Consider the following 21,452-nt stretch of genomic DNA (forward strand, 5'->3'; position numbering starts at 1 on the left):
TTTAGTATGTGTTGGTGGTTTAGTTGACTTCCACTGCAAAAGAATAAGTCTTCGGGCCAGCAAAGTAGAGAACGCTAGTGCATTTAATTGACCTGCTGGTAGTGAAAGATTTTCAGGTGTCGCACCAAATATTGCCATTACTGGATCTGGTAGTATCTCCTTTTCACATATATAAGAAAAAGGCTCAAACACCACAGTCCAAAATGGTCTTAGGGATGGACATGTCCAGAACATATGACCTAAGGTGGCCTCGTCTCTGTGGCACCTAGAGCATGTTGGGTCAATTTCTGGAAATATTCTGGACAATTTGCTTTTAGAAAAGTGCAGCCTATGAATTATCTTAAATTGTAATAAACCGTGTTTGACACAAATAGATGTTGAGTGAATTTGCTTAATTGTTGATTGCCAGACTGACTCTGGAACTATATTTCCTAAGTCATCTTCCCACTGTTTCTTTAGAAAATCTAGAGATGGTGCAGCTGCTCTGTGAATCAGACTGTTTACTTTTGATATCAGACCACCCTCAGATGCATTTAGATCAAAGATCTCCTCAATCCAGCTACTTATGGGAGGAGCTGAAAGTGTATTAAAATACCTTTTTACTAGACTTCTTACCTGTAGATATCTGAAGAAATGTGATTTAGGAATATCCAATTATTTAGTCATATGTTCAAATGACATAAAATGACTTCCTTGAAAAAAGTCCCTTGCATATCTGAGTCCCTTTCTAAACCAGATCTGAAAAGCATGATCAATTAAGGATGGTGGAAATAATGCATTGGAAGTAATGGGTAATAAAGAAAGTGCTTGCTTTTGCTTAAAATGCGTCCTAAACTGAGCCCATATCTTTAATAAACCATTGACTATAGGATTGTTTGGCAGATATTTTCTATTAAGTGGTAGTGAGGCACAAAGCATTGAAAACAGAGAAACTGTCCCACAGGATGCCTGCTCCATCTCTACCCACTCAGGTTCATTCTCCTGATTTTCAGGATCTGTCAGATAAACAATTTTTTCAATGTTACATGACCAATAGTAATACATAAAGTTGGGCAACGCCAGTCCCCCAACTTCTTTCTGCCTTTCTAAAAATGCTTTCCTAATTCATGGAATGCTTTTATTCCATATAAAAGAAGACACCTGTTTATCCAGCTCCTTAAAGAAGGATTTAAGAATGAATACTGGGACATTTTGAAACAAAAACAAGAACCTTGGCAAAGTAGACATCTTAACCGCATTAATTCTGCCTGCAAGAGAGATAGGCAATAAAGACCATCGGTTTAAATCTTGTTTCGTTTTTTCCATCACTGCATCAAAATTACATCTAAATAGCTGTTTATATGTACTGGTCACAGAAACTCCCAGGTACTTAAAAGATATATTACTAATTTTAAATGAAAATTTACTGAGGTCTGACTGTTTTGCTATCTTATTAATTGGAAATAATATACTTTTACTGAAACTAATTTCTTATCCTGAAACTGCCCCGAAGCTATTTATAAGATCTATTGTTTTGGGTATGGAACTATCAGGATTGGATATGTATATAATGAGATCATCTGCGTACAGTGAAACCTTTTGAGTCTTCCCACTCCTATTAATGCCTAGCAAGTCTGACTCTTTCCTTAAAGCTATAGCTAGTGGCTCTATTGCTATATTAAATAGGAGGGGAGAAAGGGGACAGCCCTGTCTGGTGCCTCTATATAAAGGAAAAAAGTTTGATATTACCTTGTTAGTTCTTATACAAGCAGTTGGATGCGAATTTAGTATACTAATCCAAGTGCAAAAACCAGGACCAAAGCCAAAATTTTTCAGAGCTGTGAATAGATATTCATACTCAATACGGTCAAAGGCTTTATGAGCATCTAATGACAATAGCACCTCTGGCAAATGTGAACTTTGTGAGTAAAGTATATTAAATAGTCTCCGTAAGTTGCTTGAAAGCTGCCGCCCTGCTATGAATCCTGTTTGATCTTGATGAATAAGTGTTTGTATGACTGGATTAAGCCTTGCTGCCAAAATCTTTGCTAATATCTTGTAATCATTCGAAAGTAAACTTATAGGTCGATATGAGTCACACTTCAAGGGATCCTTACCTTTTTTGTGTATAACAGTGATAATAGCTTGTGACATAGTTGGTGGTAAAGATTTCTGCTCAGTTATTTCTATAAACACCTTTTTGAATATTGGGGATAATTTGTGTGAAAATGTTTTATAAAATTCAATTATAAATCCATCAGGGCCAGGTGCCTTTCCGCTTTTTATTTGTTTGATAGCTTGTTCAATTTCTTTTATAGATATGGGTAGTTCAAGATTATCCTTGTCTTGATCACTGATATTGGGCATTTCTATTGTATCAAAAAAATGGGATATATTCGCTTTATTATTTGTCTCGGATGTATATAACTTTTCATAGAATTTTTTAAACTGCTTGTTAATGTCCAACTGATCTGTTATTGCCATATTTATAGCAGAAATAATTCTTATAATCCTTACCCTTATAATCTTAATTGAAATACAAAAATGCACTTCCTGTTTGTTTTTCTGTTAAATTGCCAGATTACGTATATCTTAGGAATTGGGCATGACTAACATATTTAACCACGCTGCTCCAACTGTCAGTTTTGACACTAAGCAGAAATGGTGAGCAGGAGGTGTCTGTTAGGTTTTAATAACTTTGCCCAAACACTTTTCCCAATCTTTCGGAATGAAATGCCTACTTTACTACATCCAATCAGCTCGCAGTACAAAAAACAAGCCACGCCCACCGTTGTGTCATTTAATATTCAGTTTCTCTAGGAACTGTGTCACAATATAAAAAAAAAAAGTCGCAACTTCCGGTTCATGCAGACTTTAAACATTTTGTTTACTGGAGGTGAAAAAAGTTCAAGATTTACATTTATTTGAAAACAGTAAAGACTCAGTTCTTGGTTATTGGGTATAAAATCAATTTTATTGTTAATTTTCTTTAAAAAAAAGGACAGAATATAAACAACCATTTTTCATTATGAAAAACATTTAGATTACTCTAGGCTTGTTTTACTAATTTATATTATATATTTTTTTCATTGCATAGTCTCATTTTAAAAACACTTTATACCAGTTTGCACTCCGAGCTGGTGTGTGTGCAGGTGTGCGTGTGTGTGTGTGTGTGTGTGTGTGTGTGTCTTCAGCTCGTACAGCTTCACACAGAGGCTCACAGATGCAGCAGAGGAAGCTCAGGATCAGGATCTGTTCTCCTCAGTTCCTCTGCCCCTCCTGCTCTCCTTCTACAAATCATTGACAGCGTTTATCTACACTGAACCTGACAATGCAACCCAAGCCATGACTGCTGGATTTAGATAAGTGTAATGTCACTGGCCACCTGTGCAGTGCAACCAGGGATGGCTCTCAATGTCATCTAAACTGGGCCGATCAGCCGGTGCTGCACTGAGACACCAGCGAATCAGCTGACGGCACTCTGTTACACACAACACCGTCTTCAGAAACACACAACAACACACTTCTGCTCGCTCGCCAGGCTATCTCTGAATGTGTCTGAATCTCTTACCTGTTGACAAGCTCCTAGGGAAGGTCAGTCTGCTTCTGGACGTGATCCTCTGTGCGCCTCTGAATGGGAAACGGTCACACAGGATGTTGTAGAGCGTCACTCCTACTGACCAGACTGTAGCTGGAGTCGCATGGTAGCGATGTCTACGAAACCACTCGGGAGGAGCGTATGCAGGAGTGCCTGAGAGACATAAGAAGACCACAAACATCTGCTCAACATGCTCCAGTACAGACAAATTCCCTTTAGTGGATCAGCAGAAGTTCACAAACATCAACAGAACGTTTCCTTCTGTAACTCAAACTCACCTGCAAAGTATTTGTAGGCCGATCGCTTCAGCAGATCTCCACAGCCGAAGTCCAGCAGCTTGATGTCCTGGGACTCTGTGGAGATCAGCAGGTTTTCTGGTTTGACGTCCCGGTGCAGGACGCCGCGGCTCTCGCAGTGTTTTAGGGCCGCGATCAGCTGCACCAGCACTTTCTTGGCCAGACGCTCATCCAGACAGCCGTTCTCCTCACAGAAGCTCTGGAGATCTTGGCAAGGATCCGGTCGCTCCAGGATCAGGATGTAGCGCCTGGGACGGTCAAACCAGTCCAGCAGCTGCAGGACACTGGGGCAGGCAGGAGCTGACGTGACACGGGTCATCAATGCCACCTCCAGCGGCAGCCGACCCTGACCATCCTGCAGGACAAACCCTCCATTATATCCAGAACTCAATCAAACACAGCAAACACAACAGATTCACATCAAAACATACAACTTTCAGTCGCTCGGGGGTCCGGTCCTTCGACACGTACTTGATGGCCACCTGCAGACAGAAAAAGCAGAGTAAATCACACCTGCCTGATTGTGACACATGACATTTACTGACAGCAACATTTCTAAAGCATGTCTGAACAAAGGAGGGAAGAAAATCTCTTACTGGTAGTCCATCAGACCTGCGCATCCCAGCAAACACAGAGCCGAATCCACCTCGTCCCAGCAACGGGCCCTTCTGGTACAAGTCTGCAACACAGAAAAGCACAAGAAATGAAGAAAAGAGAGAAAGAGAAAACATGCTGCGGTCTCATCAATGACAAATCATTTCCAAACTGAGCCATAAGATCTAGAAGATGAGCTGTGCTGACCTCTGCGAGAGCGTTTGGCTGGTCTGCTGGACGAGGTGGACAGTGTTTGCTGGCTGCTGCTCTGCCTTTTCCTCTTGCTGTTCCTCTGGTCTGTGGATGCAGAATCAGCCAAATGTGAAGGCAGAGGAGCCAAAAAACCAGGAAGCTCAGTGGTGCAGTCCCGTGTATCTTCTGTATATCAAAACATTTTTAATGAATCTTTTTTGTTAACTTCTGTAATCCTTTTCATATTAGTCAAACACCATACAGCATCATACAGTGATATACAATGACAAACAAATGAAAGATTAAAAACACTCACCTCCTCTTTCTTCACCCATGTGGGACATGGACAATCTCCTCCAACCTGCAATAAAACAGACAAATACAGACAAATATAAAAAATAAATGTAAAACAAAGTAAAGAAAAAGAAAAAGAAGAAAAAAAACGAAATAAAAAAAGAGCAACAAAGTTGTTTAAAAAAATAATCAGAAAAATAACGAAAAAAAGATGATTAGAGAAATTGTGCTCTTTAAAATAAGTCTTTTTCTCTCAGAAATCCTCCAACAGCTTCAGAAATCTCAGGAATCGCACAGAAATGCTCTGCAAAGTCGCCTCGTCTCTCAACCAACAGATTGCGATGGGTTTGATTGTTTTTATATGCAGTCAGAAATCATATCATAACAAGCGTTGCTATAGCAACTAACATTGTAAAATACAAATAGCCAAAAAGGGGTATAAATCCGATTAGTTCTAATTAAAAGCTCTTGTTATTAAATTAAAAATGTATAAAAATTTAATTTCCGGCATAATTTTCAATAGGCCAATCAGCTTTCATCAACACTGCGTCATCAACATACACTGATTGAGCTATCGAAATTAAATTAAATGAAATACTAAAAGCCTTATTTAATTTAATATCATTGTTGTTTATTATACAATTTATTTTATTTAAAAATATAATTCATTAATATACCTAAATTGTGCGTTCGCCATACATTTATTACGCAAGGAGTGACGTCAGGGACGTCAGTCACATGACCTTTCGTAATGCCCTGCTTCAGCGTCCCAGCCGGCACACGACCGACCTTCAACGTTGAAATATGGTTGAAATAAGGTCAGATGTGTTTTGAACGTTGAAATAATGTTGATAGAACGTTTAATGTTGAACGGTTGAAAAACAGCCTGCATATGACAAGGCTTCAACGTTGAAATGTGGTTGAAAATACGTCAGTTGTTGCTTTAATGTTAAAACAATGTTGAATGATAAATGGTTGAAAAAAGTTACAGAAATCCTTGTACAAATCAACGTTGACATTTTTTTATCATGGTCTGTATGTTGAATTAACGTCATGGCTTCACCCAATATTCAACATGTTTGGTTACCATGGTATCGGAGGACTCGGCGCACGCGGCCACGCGCAGCGCTTCACTTCACTTAATTACGAACACCTGACCTGCAGTGCAGCAGAATTCAGAGGTAAGCGTGTTTTTAGATGCTTTAAAGTTTTATTTACCCCCCGATTTTGCTTTACACACATCTTAAATGTGACTTGGTGTAGTGTTTCGAATTTTGAAGCATTTAAAACTTTCCAGTTTGTTTTTAGTCTTGTTTGCGCTCCGGTGATGCAGCTAACCTCGAGGTAATGTCACATGTTTAACGTTAGTCTAAATGAGCGTTTTTATGGCAAATTCAAAGCGATAAACTCCAAACGCAGTTTAAAGTTACTGAGCAACGTTATAAAACAATATCCATTTTATACGCTGTATTATTAGTGTTATTATTACAAAGTGAACTGCTGTCGTTTCACTGTTGTTGTTGTTTTTGCTTTTAGACATGTAACTTACTCCAGAGACTCACTAACTTGCACAGCATTGAATGGAAAAGGCTTTGTCCATGTAAGTTTACTTTACCTTTAACTAAGCTATCTGTTAAATCTTCTTAGTGCTTTGGTTAACCAAAAGCATGGTGATATTCTCTTTCTAATATGTTTGTTTATTGATTGTTAGGCTATGTTGTTATATTATATTGTTATATTGATATTATTATTGTGAAATCATGTTGTGATGTTATACTATGTGACAGTATTGGGGAACAAATATGTATTTAGTGAGAAATTAATGCTTAAATTACACTTTGTATAGTAGCAGATAAAAGGTGTAATGGGTTTTAACTTTCTGAGTTTTCTGGAAGGTCCAGTTGAGGGGCATCAAGAACACGCAGATAGCCTACCTGGACAGACTGCAGTTCTGCTACTCCATGCCAAGGCTTTTGTATGGATGTCTTGACTACTACTGTGTTCTCTAAAGGTATTACTGGAGCAAAACAACAGCACCTGTTACAGTGAAATTTGTATTCAAAAAAATAGTGATACATGTGTACCAGGTCCAGTACATGTGATGTCATTGAGAAGTTGTTTTTATTAAATGTCATTAAAACAAATAAATAAACATGCTATTTAAATAAATCTAAATATTAAAAACTTGAGGATTAAGATGACAAATGAAATGCATCATCTGTCTTGCGAAAAGGGTCTACTTAAGAATTCTGGTGTTTTCCAACTGAAAGGGATAGTTCACCCAAGAATGAAAATTTACTCACATTTTACTCCCCAAATGGTTTAAAACACTAAAAAAAAAAACTAAAAACCTGTAAACATTGACCTCCATAGTAGAAAAAAATACTATAGAAGTCAATGGTTAAATAGATTTGCAGCTTTCTTCAAAATATCTTCTTTTGTGTTCAACGTGGTCAGTAAATGACGACAGAATACAAATTTTGAACTATCCCTTTAATTCTCTGTCCTACATGCAGACTTTTGCAGAAGTGCTACTCCTTCTAGAGTTTTTCTCAACCATGTCTAAAAAGCTTTAAACAGCTTTTACAGTACATGTAATGGTTTACAACAACTTGTAATTATTAGATGTGTTGAATGTTTCATGATTCTTTACTGCAGCCTTGGTTAAAAAAAAAAGCAATTTTTTCGAGAATCTGAAATTTGAATTCTGGAAATGCTGGCACCAGTAGTGGCGAAGGGCTTCCTGACGACATCACACCTAATTCTTCACTTTTCTTAGTTAGGAATATTCAGATGGATGAGTCAAAATTATTGAGTGTGGCAATATTATAGGACAAATTTGGATTCAATAAAAAACAAATATTTGAATTTCACTTTGTATTATAGCTGATACCAACTTAGTTGTAACCTCATATTTCATTTATTGCAGGTTTTCTGGAAGCTCCATTTGAGGGCATCAAGGACATACTGATGGCCTAAACCAGTGTCAGCCTAGACAGACAGACATCTATTGCAGTTCTGCTACACAAGACCAAACTCTCTGCTTTTGTATGGATGTCTGACTAGTACGGTGTTCTCTAAAGGTATAACCGGAGCAAAACAATAGCATCCGTTACAGTGAAATTTGTGTTCATAAAAGATAGTGATATGTGTAACAGGTCCAGTACATTTGTCATAAAGGTTATATCACAGTAAGTACTGTAAAAATAACTTGTTTGCCTTTGCCACAACAGGTCATGGTGTGTGCATACTGCTCGTAGTAAACACACATGCTGATCTGATGCGGGAGAGATATACGCAAACACATTTGTATTTACTGTTTTGTTTTGCCTCACTAAAGTGTTGTTGGAGCTTGGTATGTTCACAGTGGAAATCACTGAAGTCACATGGAACGTTTTGACAATGTGTTTTGTGCCTTATCTTGACAATGACCATCTTGGGACCATTGCTGTCTGTAGAGGATGAGGAGCATTTAATCAAAAATATTTTAGTTTGTGTTCTGAAGATTAACAGGTCTCTGGGATGACACAAGTAATTAATAACAGAACCTATATGAACACTTAATGTGACATGTAATAGTGAAATAGTGGTCCTACATTCACAAATGTGAGCCATTATTATAAGACCCATGTGAACATGCAATTTTTATGATACTAATAATAATAATGGAATAACAAATTGCTTTTACTGTTGTGTTTGTGAGAGAGAATCAAACCATATATTCTACACATTTTCTTGATGATTTACTGAAATATTTGTCTATGTTCCACTGTCACAGGTGCTCAGTTTTGCTGCAGTAATGCTAAACACAATAGATGTACTTTATACAAAAAAAAAAAAAAACTACTAAATATTTAGCATGCAGACCTGCAAAGTGAAGGAGTAATGCCAGGATTAGATTATAGCATGAGTTTTCACTATTGTGAAAGTGAAGCCATTCATTCACAATGAATTGGAATAGCAAACCTCATTATTGATTTTGTAGGAAACTCACCTGGTGTTTGAGAAATAAATATGTATTTAACTGCTAGACTGATATAGATGATTTAGTGTTTTACACTTGATTCTTTGTCCTCAGTGCCATCTTTTACCTCAAGTGTTTCTCTCAACCTATAAAACCTCAAACAGATGTAATGTATTTCACTTGTGATTCTTAGTTGTGAGTGATGTTTTTTATTTTATTTTTTTACTGCAGCCACTTTAAAAATGGGTATTTTGTAAACTTTGTAAACAGAATTGAAGCGTAGTTTAGTTACTTAGTTTAATTTAGTTAGTATCTGTCTTTCTGAAGACAGTAACACTTTACAATAAGGTTGTATTAGTAAGTGTTAATGTATTTACTAACATGAACAAAGAGCAATGAAGCATCTTTCATATAAAGAAAGTACAGTTCATGTCAGCTCAGTGCATTATGTTAACAAGCACACATTTTGATTTTAATAGCATCGGGACATATTTCAATTAATTAAATGATTAATAAATGCTGTACAAGTATTTGTTCTCTGTTCATGTTAGTAAACATTAACTTTAATTCATGAAACCTAATTAAAAAGTGACTATTTAATTGTATGCCTTTTTTCTGTATTTGAGTGTACAGCATGTATAGTAACCTGCATGGTTTTAATGAACTATGTATGCTGTAAATGTTGCTGTATATTTAGAATAATTGAAATAATGAGGTGTGTATTAAATAAATTGATACACAGACTAAGTTGTGTATTTGTGTCGTGTATTTTTTATTAGTGTTTGCTATATTTATGGACTTTGCGTTGTATGTAGTTTCTATTTAACTTACGTTGAAATGTATGACGGTGAAACAACGTCACGGTATCAACGTTGATCCAATTTGCAAAATCGAAAGGTAATTCAACCTTCATTCAACGTCTACAAAACGACCACAATTCACCCATGAAGAAGGTAAGAGTGAAACAACGTTGTGATTTCAACGGTGAATCACCGGTGGTGGTCCGACGGTGAAACAACGTCACTATATAAACGTTGATCCAATTTGCAAAATCGAAAGGTAATTCAACGTTGATCCAACCATAGACCTGACGTTGATTCAACGTTGAATCACCGTTGAAATGCCGGCTGGGCGTGATTCGGCAATAATATGAAATTTAGCGTAAATAAACTCCTAGAAATGTGTTTCTCTGAAAATAATACAATATTTTTTCTGAAAACAGTTTATGATTCCTGTAGCTCTCCCGAATGGAGAACAATTTCATCCTTGTCCACTTCTTCATTATGGTAAGTTACATTTATAGAAGAGCTCGTTTGTTTAGTACTGTTTATTAAAATCTTTATTCTTGAATTTCTGTGTGATTTTCGTTAAATGTAAAGGTTTCTCTTCTGCTAATGTCGGTGGTGACGCAATCAAGTTTTACGGAAAGCTGATTGGCCTATTAAAATGATAGTTATTTAATTTTATAACAAGAGCTTTAGATTAATTATTACTATTAATAATTAAGATTTAGAAAATCGAATAACTGCATGAATTATATTTATGAAAATAAAATAAAAATATCTCAGGCACGCAAGGTCACGCCAATATGTTAGTTGCTATAGCAACGTGTGTTATGGTATGATTTCTGACCGCATATAAAAACAATCAAACCCATCGCAATCTTTTGGTTGAGAGACGAGGCGACTTTGCAGAGCATTTCTGTGCGATTCCTGAGATTTCTGAAGCTGTTGGAGGATTTCTGAGAGAAAAAGACTTATTTTAAAGAGCACAATTTCTCTAATCATCTTTTTTTCGTTATTTTTCTGATTATTTTTTTAAACACAACTTTGTTGCTCTTTTTTCATTTCGTTTTTTTTCTTCTTTTTCTTTTTCTTTTTTCTTTACTTTGTTTTACATTTATTTTTTATATTTGTCTGTATTTGTCTGTTTTATTGCAGGTTGGAGGAGATTGTCCATGTCCCACATGGGTGAAGAAAGAGGAGGTGAGTGTTTTTAATCTTTCATTTGTTTGTCATTGTATATCACTGTATGATGCTGTATGGTGTTTGACTAATATGAAAAGGATTACAGAAGTTAACAAAAAAGATTCATTAAAAATGTTTTAATGCACAGAAGATACACGGGACGGCACCACTGAGCTTCCTGGTTTTTTGGCTCCTCTGCCTTCACATTTGGCTGATTCTGCATCCACAGACCAGAGGAACAGCAAGAGGAAAAGGCAGAGCAGCAGCCAGCAAACACTGTCCACCTCGTCCAGCAGACCAGCCAAACGCTCTCGCAGAGGTCAGCACAGCTCATCTTCTAGATCTTATGGCTCAGTTAGGAAATGATTTGTCATTGATGAGACCGCAGCATGTTTTCTCTTTCTCTCTTCATTTCTTGTGCTCTTCTGTGTTGCAGACTTGTACCAGAAGGGCCCGTTGCTGGGACGAGGTGGATTCGGCTCTGTGTTTGCTGGGATGCGCAGGTCTGATGGACTGCCAGTAAGAGATTTTCTTCCCTCCTTTGTTCAGACATGCTTTAGAAATGTTGCTGTCAGTAAATGTCATGTGTCACAATCAGGCAGGTGTGATTTACTCTGCTTTTCCTGTCTGCAGGTGGCCATCAAGTACGTGTCGAAGGACCGGACCCCCGAGCGACTGAAAGTTGTATGTTTTGATGTGAATCTGTTGTGTTTGCTGTGTTTGATTGAGTTCTGGATATAATGGAGGGTTTGTTCTGCAGGATGGTCAGGGTCGGCTGCCGCTGGAGGTGGCATTGATGACCCGTGTCACATCAGCTCCTGCCTGCCCCAGTGTCCTGCAGCTGCTGGACTGGTTTGACCGTCCCAGGCGCTACATCCTGATCCTGGAGCGACTGGATCCTTGCCAAGATCTCCAGAGCTTCTGTGAGGAGAACGGCTGTCTGGATGAGCGTCTTGCAAAGAAAGTGCTGGTGCAGCTGATTGCCGCCCTAAAACACTGCGAGAGCCGCGGCGTCCTGCACCGGGACGTCAAACCAGAAAACCTCCTGATCTCCACAGAGTCCCAGGACATCAAGCTGCTGGACTTCGGCTGTGGAGATCTGCTGAAGCGCTCGGCCTACAAATACTTTGCAGGTGAGTTTGAGTTACAGAAGGAAACGTTCTGTTGATGTTTGTGAACTTCTGCTGATCCACTAAAGGGAATTTGTCTGTACTGGAGCATGTTGAGCAGATGTTTGTGGTCTTCTTATGTCTCTCAGGCACTCCTGCATACGCTCCTCCTGAGTGGTTTCGTAGACATCGCTACCATGCGACTCCAGCTACAGTCTGGTCAGTAGGAGTGACGCTCTACAACATCCTGTGTGACCGTTTCCCATTCAGAGGCGCACAGAGGGTCACGTCCAGAAGCAGACTGACCTTCCCTAGGAGCTTGTCAACAGGTAAGAGATTCAGACACATTCAGAGATAGCCTGGCGAGCGAGCAGAAGTGTGTTGTTGTGTGTTTCTGAAGACGGTGTTGTGTGTAACAGAGTGCCGTCAGCTGATTCGCTGGTGTCTCAGTGCAGCACCGGCTGATCGGCCCAGTTTAGATGACATTGAGAGCCATCCCTGGTTGCACTGCACAGGTGGCCAGTGACATTACACTTATCTGAATCCAGCAGTCATGGCTTGGGTTGCATTGTCAGGTTCAGTGTAGATAAACGCTGTCAATGATTTGTAGAAGGAGAGCAGGAGGGGCAGAGGAACTGAGGAGAACAGATCCTGATCCTGAGCTTCCTCTGCTGCATCTGTGAGCCTCTGTGTGAAGCTGTACGAGCTGAAGACACACACACACACACACACACACACACACACACACACACACACACACACACACAAGCTAGTCTACAGTAGACAAATGTACAGTTTCTTGACCACTTAGAGAAAAACGGGGACAGATGTTAAATAAATCATGAACAATAAAGTTATTTTATATGCAATTACAGCAGTTGTTTTTTTCTTTACTGGTTTCACTAAAATGTAAATGTTCAAACCTAGGGCAGCACAGTGACTCAGTGGTTTGCACTGTAACCTCACAGCAAGGTTCACTGTGTAAAACATATGCTGGATATTTTGGCGGTTCATTCCCCTGTGGCGAACCCTGATGAATAAAGGGACTAAGCTGAAGGAAAATTGATGAATGAACACAGACACTGGAGGAATTAGGAGACTCTGTTCAGTCAGATATGATCATGCTGTCTGTAGTGTGCTGAACTAACTAGACCAAACCTTTATTTGCAAAATTTGATGTCTGAATTTAAAACATAAAAATCTAAACTAGCCGAATTGTTTTACTTAAACACAGATCTGTCGATAATAAACTCAGTAAATGTCCATACACGCATGCTGATATTTAACAAATGTTTTTTATTTTGAATGATCTTCAATTTTAGGTAAAAAAGAAAAGTTTGTATGAGAATTTGAAATGAACAATATTGTGTTTTTGTGGACATGGAACTACAAAATTTCAACATTGAAGCGTGCTGAATAGTTTTTTGATATAATCTTCAATTCAAAGTTAGAAAAAATACAAATACTAAACTTCTTACGAGAATTTAAAGTAAACACTACTGTGTTTTTCTTCTTTGTGCACATCAAATTGCAAATTATCCCAATATAGTGCAATAAATCTCTTTTTAGGACGATCTTCAGTTTCAAGTTAGAATACAATTATAATTTTGAAAATAATTTAAAATGTACATATTGTTTTTTCATGTGTAGGTCAAAGTTTCAACAGCTCAATCATTTTAAAAAGCATGTGCTCAAACCAAAAGAAGTAAAAAAGTGCTTTTGTGGTGCAGGGTCACGTCTCTCCTCAGTAAGTGATCATGGACAACACAATGTTCAGCACAGAGAATCACAATTTAACTAAAACGTATAAGACTGCGTGTTTTTCATCATCTCAACAGTTTTTCTAATGAAACACACAATAATTTAACATTTATTTTAACAAATACAGCTCATAGTGTTAATAACATTGTTTACTCTACACTTTTTACTGTGATCATGATGATTGTTTGTTATGAGCAGGGCCAGATTCAGTGATTTTGGGGCCCTAAGCAATTCGAGTCATGAGACCCAGAAGTCCTACAGTAATAAGCACTTTTCATATTTGCTTATTTATTTAGCTGTCTTTATCTTATAGCACTCTGTCTTGCTTTCTATATTTTTATCTGAACACAATCTCTACATTTTAAAAGATTTAATTTTCATCTGATTTGACTGCTGGACTGATCCATGATTGGGGTGGGGGGACACAATTGCACACATACTGATTAAGGTAAAATGTATTTGTTAGAGCCTTATCCTGCAAAATATGACAGGAAATGACATTATTAGTGTTTATTGTCTGCCTCCAGACTTCCTTGGGGCCCTAAGCGACTGCTTAGTTAGCTTATTGATTTAATCCGCCCTGATTATGCACTGTAAACCCTGCTGTAGTCATTATTAAAGATATTAAGTTAATATAACTTGATATTATTTAAAATACCAAGTTTTGGCATCAAAGGTGTGTTTAACTTACCCATTAGGCAGCAACAAACTTTTAATTCTTATTGTAAGTTCTCTGAACTTAACATTTAAATTTCTTTAAATGATTCACTATGTCATTTAAAATGATTGGTTGTGCTTGAGATTCTGCCTTGACAACCGCACTGATTGATCAATATATGTTATTTGACTCAACGTGGTCATTTTGCTTGTGATGCTGAATTCTCCTGAAGCGCAGCAGGACAGAGGCACTACCTGAACCCATCTGACGAAAAGAGAAAAGTTAAATTAGTCAGTAGATATTTAAATGCTGATATATTTTTTTCTTAATTGATATACACGCTGGGGCAACACAGTGACTCCGTGGTTAGCATTGTCGCCTCACAGTAAGAAGGTCGCTGGTTCGAGTCCTGGCTGGGCCAGTTGGCATTTCTGTGTGGAGTTTGCATGTTCTCCCCTCGTTCACGTTAGTTTCCTCCAGGTGCTCCAGTTTCCCCCATAAGTCCAAGGACATGCGCTATAGGTGAATTGGGTAAGCTAAATTGTCCGTATGTGTGTATGTCCTGGTCCTCCAGGTTGAGGGTTGATCGTTGGGCTAACAACCCACCTCGTAAACATATTCAAGTATAAATCACTGGCACAGAAAACAAACAAAACCTACGTGAGACCAAGAGACTTTATTAAAAGAAAAATCAAGAAATTAAGTCATACAATGCGTCAATCAGCAGCAATCATCACTTAAAGATTGTAGTCAGTTCTTGTTTTCTAAGACCTTAAATAAATGATTATCTTTGCACAACGGAGGATCTATTTTGTATATGGTGACATAACCTGTTATATGATGTTATACTGGATAAAGACTGCCAAGGGTGTCAAGACATTCAGAATAACAATATTTTAGACTCAGAAGAATATAGACATGATTATACAATTATAAGTCACTGGAGCAAAATTAACTGTCTTTAGAAATAGAAATGACAGAAGCAAATACATATTCATTTTTTACCTTCATAAGTATCCTTGCAATGACGTGAAAATGAGATCGCAATGAAAAAAAGAGATTTTATGTCATATTATTAATCACATAAAATCTTACAGCAGTCAACACTGAAATCCATACATAATACATTACGTTTGAATGAATCCCATTTCTGTGATATAAATAATAAACATTCTGAACAGAGAACTGTAACATTGAGCAAATACAGCAGAGATACAATAGAACTCACAATGTAGTCACTATCTATTAAAACCAAGTTTGGAAAAAAAAGAACTTGAGTATATTTATTATTTATTATTATTCAAATTTAACAGCAAATGACTTGTTAAAAAGTCACAACATTACATTCAAATCAGCTTCTGTTACTTGCTGCTTTACTTTAATCACAGTTGCGTTGCCCAAAAGGGTCAGTTCTTAAATAATTAAATTAATCTTTCTTAAGTATGTCTGGACGAATGTGACACCGTCACACTTTCAGATCCAAGTCACTGCAGCACATCACGGTAATAAACAAAGATGTAAACAAAGTACATTGCTTTATGAACTATTACAATTACTTGAAGCACAGTCAACATCAATGAAGTCGAGCCAAGTAAAAATGTCAAAGATTAAACAATCAGGCCCTTCTGAAGGCTGAAATAAATCATTAAACACTGACTATCATCTGGTTTGTAATCAACAACCATTTTCAGACCAAAGAATATCATGCGCTGAATGAAACAAACTGTGTTACAAAGAATAAATCAAGAATAAATGTCAACTCCTGGTAGGTGGAGATTTTAATTTTGTTTTAGACAATATACTAGAAAGATCTTCAACGACACCAGTGCCCCTTTCTAAAGCAGCTAAATCTACTACAACATTTATGAAAGATCTGAATTTAGTGGAAAGAGACTACTCTTTTTATTCGCATCCCCATAATACACACACTCGTATAGATTATTTCTTGTTGCCCTCTCAACTTCTATACAGAGTGCTAGATGTTGAATATCTCCCTCGATTACTGAGTGATCATTCTCCCCTTGTAATGTCACTGTCCATTCCAGAAAAAACAAAAGGAACTTACAGGTGGAGACTAAACCCTACTCTTTTTAAACAACCTGAATTTCATAAATTCATAAGGGAACAAATTGATATTTTTACTGCAACAAATAAACCCTCATGCTCCAATAGTTTTATATTATGGGACACTTTAAAAGCTTATCTTAGAGGTCAAAAAGTTTCCTACATTAAGGGGCTGTTAAAAAACAAAAAATCCAAATTAAGTACTTTAGAAGTTGAAAAACTAGTACTTGAAAAATTGTACCACAAGTCGCAAACAAAGGATATTTATAAAGAATTACTAAACAAAAAGATTGAATACAATAAATTGAACACCTACCAAGCAGAGAAAGCTATTATTTACTCTAATCAACGTTATTACGAACTCGGTGAGAAAGCTTAGAATGTCTTGGCCTGGCAATTAAAATGAGAGGAACAGAAACGAACAATAAATGTTATTAAAACTGGTAACAAGGAAACATGAAACCCGGTAGAAATTAATGATGTATTTAAGCAATATTTCACAGAATTATATACCTCTCAATCATGTATAGATCAGTTACAAATGAAAGCTTTTCTCTCCTCAGTCCATTTACCATATCTCTCAGAGGAAGACAGATCTAGTCTGGATCAGCCTTTTTCTACTTCTGAACTGATTGAAGCTATTAATCTATTGTCTAATAATAAATCAAGAGGTGAAGATGGTTTTCCATTAGAATTCTATAAAGAGTTTAAAGATTTGCTTGTGCCATATTTAATGGAAGTTCTTAATCAGGCTAAGGTGGAAAAAAGTTTTCCAGACTCCTTTTCAAATGCTATAATTTCAGTAATACTCAAAAAAGACAAGGATCCAAATAACTGTGCCTCCTACAGACCAATCTCACTCCTCAATGTAGATTATAAAATAGTCACTAAAATGGTAGCTAAAAGATTAGAAACTCGACTTCCTCAATTGATTAATCCAGATCAAACTGGTTTTGTAGTTGGGAGATTAGGCGCAAATAATCTGAGGAGAGTTTTTAACATTATTCACACTGCTAAAGAAAAACATATACCAGGGATAGTCGCCTCTCTCGATGCCGAAAAGGCTTTTGAGTGGTCATACTTATTTGAAGTACTAAAAAAATTTGGATTTGGAACTGTATACATAGAGCTAATTCAATCACTTTATAAATCCCCAAAAGCTAAAATTATTACAAATGGTATTATTTCTTCTTCAATACCTTTGTATAGAGGATGTAGACAAGGTTGCCCCATCAGCCCAGCTCTCTTTGCCCTTGCGATTGAACCTCTAGCTGAGGCTATTAGATGTGTCCCCAACATAAAAGGCTTTAAAACTGGCCCTGAAATACAAAAAATATCTTTGTTCGCCGATGATATTCTTTTGTTTCTTACTGACCCTGTAGACTCCCTATCTAATTCACAGAATGTATTACAGTCATATAGTACTTTTTCTGGATATAAAGTTAACATTGATAAAAGTGAAATTTTGCCATTATCAGGTTTTGATTATACTTCATTAAATACCTTTTCTTTTAAATGCTCACCTGCTGGCATTAAGTATTTGGGTATACATGTAGACGGCAACCTAAAAAATCTCTATAAATTTAATTTGGCTAATCTTTTAGAAAAAACTGGCAGAGACTTAACAAATTGGATGGATTTACCACTCACATTGTCTGGTAGAATTAATGCAGTTAAAATGAATGTTTTGCCCAGGTTCTTATATGTATTTCATTCTTCCAATATCAATACCTAAATCCTTTTTGACTTCTCATAATTCACTAGTGAGATCATTTATTTGCTATCGGAAAACCCCAAGGGTTGGTCTTGACAAACTGGCTTTAGACTACAGCAAAGGAGGACTTAGACTCCCCAATTTTAAGATGTATTATTGGGCAGCCCAATCCAGGTATCTGGCACAGATGTCCGCTGAAACCCCCTACCCGTCATGGCTTAATATGGAGACATTTGAGATGAAAGAGGACTGTCCCACTAATATACTATTAAGGGTCAAATTAAAAAAATATCCCAAGATACCCAATTTAACTGCTATGGAGGAACTTGTTTTCTCTGATAAACCATTACATAAAACAGTTTCTAGAATATATGATGCTTTGATGCTTAGACAACCTTTGACTGACCCAGATAAGTCTAAAACTAGATGGGAACAGGATTTGGGGATAACACTAGAAAATGACCTGTGGGGTCAGCTATGTAGAGATGGGGTAACCTCAACTTTGAATTCCAGATTTAGACTAATCCAGTTTAATTTCTTACACCAGCTTTATTATACTCCATCCGGATTACACAAATTTAAAAACAGTATTTCTCCTTTCTGCTTCAGATGTGGTATAGAAGAAGCTACATTTTTGCATTCTACATGGCTGTGCCCTAAAGTGAAAGTATTGTGGGTACAAGTATGTAATATTATATCACAGATTCATGCAATTGATTTTCCATTGGATCCAGAGATAAGTTTATTGGGTAATTACACAAATTCTAACCTCCAGCATAATTATGCTATTAAACTTACCGAAATGTTGCTGACGATAGCTAAAAAATGCACTGCTTTAAAATAGAAAACAGACATTTATGTACCAACTGGACTGTGGATCTCAGAAGTTTGCAACTGTATACCATTGGAGAAGATCACATATTCTTTGAGAGGAAAGGATGAAGTATTTAAAAAGATTTGGAATCCATTTTTGAACTACATTAAAACAGTACCACTTGATTTGATTTGACAAAATGTTTTGTTTCTACTAGCTTATGCTGTATCTCCTCCCTTTTTATTGATTTATTTAATTTAATTTTACTCATTTATTTAATATACGGTGTATGCTTTAATTTAGTTTGTTTGCTGTTTTGTTTTGATGTTCTGTATTGTTAATTGTTGAAAAAGCGAAATAAAAATATATAATCGAAAAAAGAATAAATGTCACCTTCAAATGTAAAACATCATTTTGTTTCTTATAAAAAGCGATTAGTTACTTTAATGAAGAGATCAAAACCGCTGCCTTAAAAGTGACCAATTGACTTCACTTAAAAATATGAGGACCTATTAAGTTGACTTAACTTACCTTTTTATAGTCAACTAATTGCTTTTTACAGCGTAATTAAAATGAGATTTTATTTTCTCAAAATCACAACATTTATGACTGCCCGTTTCGCCACTTACAAATTTAAAATGAAGCATATTTTCATACAATTTATTGCTCACATTACATGTATGATAACTTAAATACATTTGAATATACTGTATAATATGAATAAAACAATTAGTTTGAAATAAATAAGAGTAATAACCGCTAGACATTCAGCATGCTAAGTTTCTGTGCTATAATTCTAAACTAGATTTAATTAAGAATTATTCTTTCCTGCAACTGCATTTTCAAAAAAATAAAAATGTTATCTTGGCAATACTGACCACCACCAAATTCAACCACACTGCTAAGAAAAAAAAATAAAAACTGCTGCTGCCACTACTGCTATGTTTACTACTAATAACACTACTACTACTACTACTACTACTACAGATAATAATAATTTTCCTGAAAACAATCAGTATAGAATTAATTTTGAAGACAAGATAGAAACATTGGTTTAGTGAGGATCATTAAAAAGTGAGCTTTAGCTTTAAAAATAAATCTGTAATAATAAAAGATTGTTGTAATTTTACTTTATTTATTCATCAATTAAATTCAGCCTTGGTATCTATAACACTTTTCTTTAAACTTTTGCATTCCTTTACGTTTGATTACAGTATTAAAAAAAAAAAAAAAAAAAATATATATATATATATATATATATATATATATATATATATATATATATATATATATATATATATATATATATATATATATATTAAATACATTTTATTCACATCTGTGTTTAGCATTTATTCTGTTACTTGCTTTGAATCTCACCTGGCGTTTATAAGATACTGTGCCAGGCTGATGTTGGCAGGTGTTCCAGTAATGGTGATCTGGTGGTCTGATGACCCCTCCATGGCATTAGCAATTTTGATCTGAGCCCCAGACATCTGACGGATTTCATTAATTTTGGTGCCCTGACGTCCAATTATACAGCCTATTAGCTGAAAATATAAAGTAGACAGATTAAAATGAGTTCAAGGCGTGTTCTTTACATTCTTCTTTGATTAGGGGTATAACGATACATCATAATGTGAAACTGTGAAATATAAATGTGCTGATGTGCATCGCTTGTGTAAACGATAGGACTTGCAATACTGAACTTGTTTTTTTTTTGCAGTACTCGACTTATTGTATAAGGTTAATTTTCACCCAAAAAGGTCAATTCTGTTTTCCTGTATTACGCTGATAATGCTGTTTCATGGCCGTGAAATCACACGTTTGTTTACCACAGAGATATTACAGATGATACATTTGTAAATAATGTTCACTTTGTTGCACAGAGAGAGATTCCTTTGCTTCATAAGACCTCAGTGCATCGTCAGGACTTGAGTGTATCGTTACACCCCTATCTTTGATACAGTTTCCCCAAAAACTGTCTCTCAAAGTTCATGAGTACTGGCCTGTGAACTGGCATCCACACCTATTAACAGAACAAATGCAGGAGAACTGAGAAATACAGAGAACATTGAACACAACATTAAGCTTGGTTAAACTGTGCAACTGTCCAAATCTGTTATAAAACTCTAATTCACATTTAACTCTTTATTCACTTTTATTTACTGATTGTTCTTAATTGTTCTTATTATAAACAGGTTCATGTTAAATTCTGTTATTAATTTTAGGTTTTTGTTGCATGTCTCAGGGATGTCAGTGGCAAGCACCAAGGAATATCATGCAGCTCACACTCCCAGGAAAGTGCCAACTTCACCCTAAAGTACTCCAGCTGATATGGGGGTGTTTTGGAGAAACTCAGGTTTACCTGTTTGCTTCACCCAAGACCGGCCACTGCTCCGCTCAGCACAGATGCACTGGCTCACTGCTGGACGTGAGGGTTGACAC

The 21,452-nt window shown here is 36.5% G+C and overlaps 2 protein-coding genes and 1 long non-coding RNA gene across 7 annotated transcripts in view; 2 read left to right on the forward strand and 1 right to left on the reverse strand.

Annotated features, from left to right (window-relative positions):
* The window catches only part of LOC141386221 (serine/threonine-protein kinase pim-3-like), a 35,298-nt gene extending 30,012 nt beyond the window's left edge, over nt 1-5,286 (reverse strand). For 2 of the 5 annotated variants that reach the window (XR_015493474.1, XM_087257087.1), the window contains exons 1-6: nt 4,976-5,286; nt 4,675-4,845; nt 4,470-4,552; nt 4,305-4,355; nt 3,856-4,228; nt 3,551-3,730 (exon numbers count right to left, since the gene is read on the reverse strand). Coding sequence is in view for 2 of the 5 variants with exons in the window: in XM_087257087.1 (XP_087113213.1) it covers nt 3,551-3,730; nt 3,856-4,228; nt 4,305-4,355; nt 4,470-4,552; nt 4,675-4,845; nt 4,976-5,003 (886 nt within the window). In the remaining 3 variants the exon portion in view is untranslated. Of the gene's footprint in view, nt 1-2,929; nt 3,270-3,364; nt 3,461-3,550; nt 3,731-3,855; nt 4,229-4,304; nt 4,356-4,469; nt 4,553-4,674; nt 4,846-4,975 lie in introns of those variants that run through there. The other 3 variants (XR_015493472.1, XR_015493473.1, XM_087257086.1) reach the window with 3 other exon arrangements.
* A 763-nt stretch (nt 5,287-6,049) lies between these two features.
* Nucleotides 6,050-21,452, forward strand: part of LOC147843449 (uncharacterized) — a 186,625-nt gene continuing 171,222 nt past the window's right edge. Inside the window, exons 1-4 of the long non-coding RNA XR_015493498.1 lie at nt 6,050-6,134; nt 6,490-6,553; nt 6,849-6,964; nt 7,883-9,724. This is a non-coding gene — a long non-coding RNA (uncharacterized LOC147843449). The remainder of the gene's footprint in view (nt 6,135-6,489; nt 6,554-6,848; nt 6,965-7,882; nt 9,725-21,452) is intronic.
* LOC137488049 (serine/threonine-protein kinase pim-3-like) lies at nt 10,044-12,848 on the forward strand. Its single transcript, XM_087257052.1, has 9 exons — nt 10,044-10,203; nt 10,858-10,902; nt 11,033-11,203; nt 11,321-11,403; nt 11,518-11,568; nt 11,645-12,017; nt 12,143-12,322; nt 12,413-12,508; nt 12,604-12,848. Exons 1-9 carry the CDS (start codon nt 10,143-10,145, stop codon nt 12,630-12,632), a joined length of 1,089 nt encoding a protein of 362 aa, XP_087113178.1. The 5' UTR covers nt 10,044-10,142; the 3' UTR covers nt 12,633-12,848.

This window comes from Danio rerio, chromosome 6 (genome assembly GCF_052040795.2).
Source record: "Danio rerio strain M-AB ecotype USA chromosome 6, GRCz13ab, whole genome shotgun sequence".
Taxonomy (NCBI): Eukaryota; Metazoa; Chordata; class Actinopteri; order Cypriniformes; family Danionidae; genus Danio; species Danio rerio.

Bases quoted from the DNA above. Each gene is read 5' to 3' on its own strand.
- LOC137488049 (XM_087257052.1), top strand. From the start codon at position 10,143: ATGATTCCTGTAGCTCTCCCGAATGGAGAACAATTTCATCCTTGTCCA. The intron at 11,404-11,517 runs GTAAGAGATTTT...TCCTGTCTGCAG, and splicing joins GCAGGTCTGATGGACTGCCA to GTGGCCATCAAGTACGTGTC. The intron at 12,509-12,603 runs GTGGCCAGTGAC...AATGATTTGTAG, and splicing joins TCCCTGGTTGCACTGCACAG to AAGGAGAGCAGGAGGGGCAG.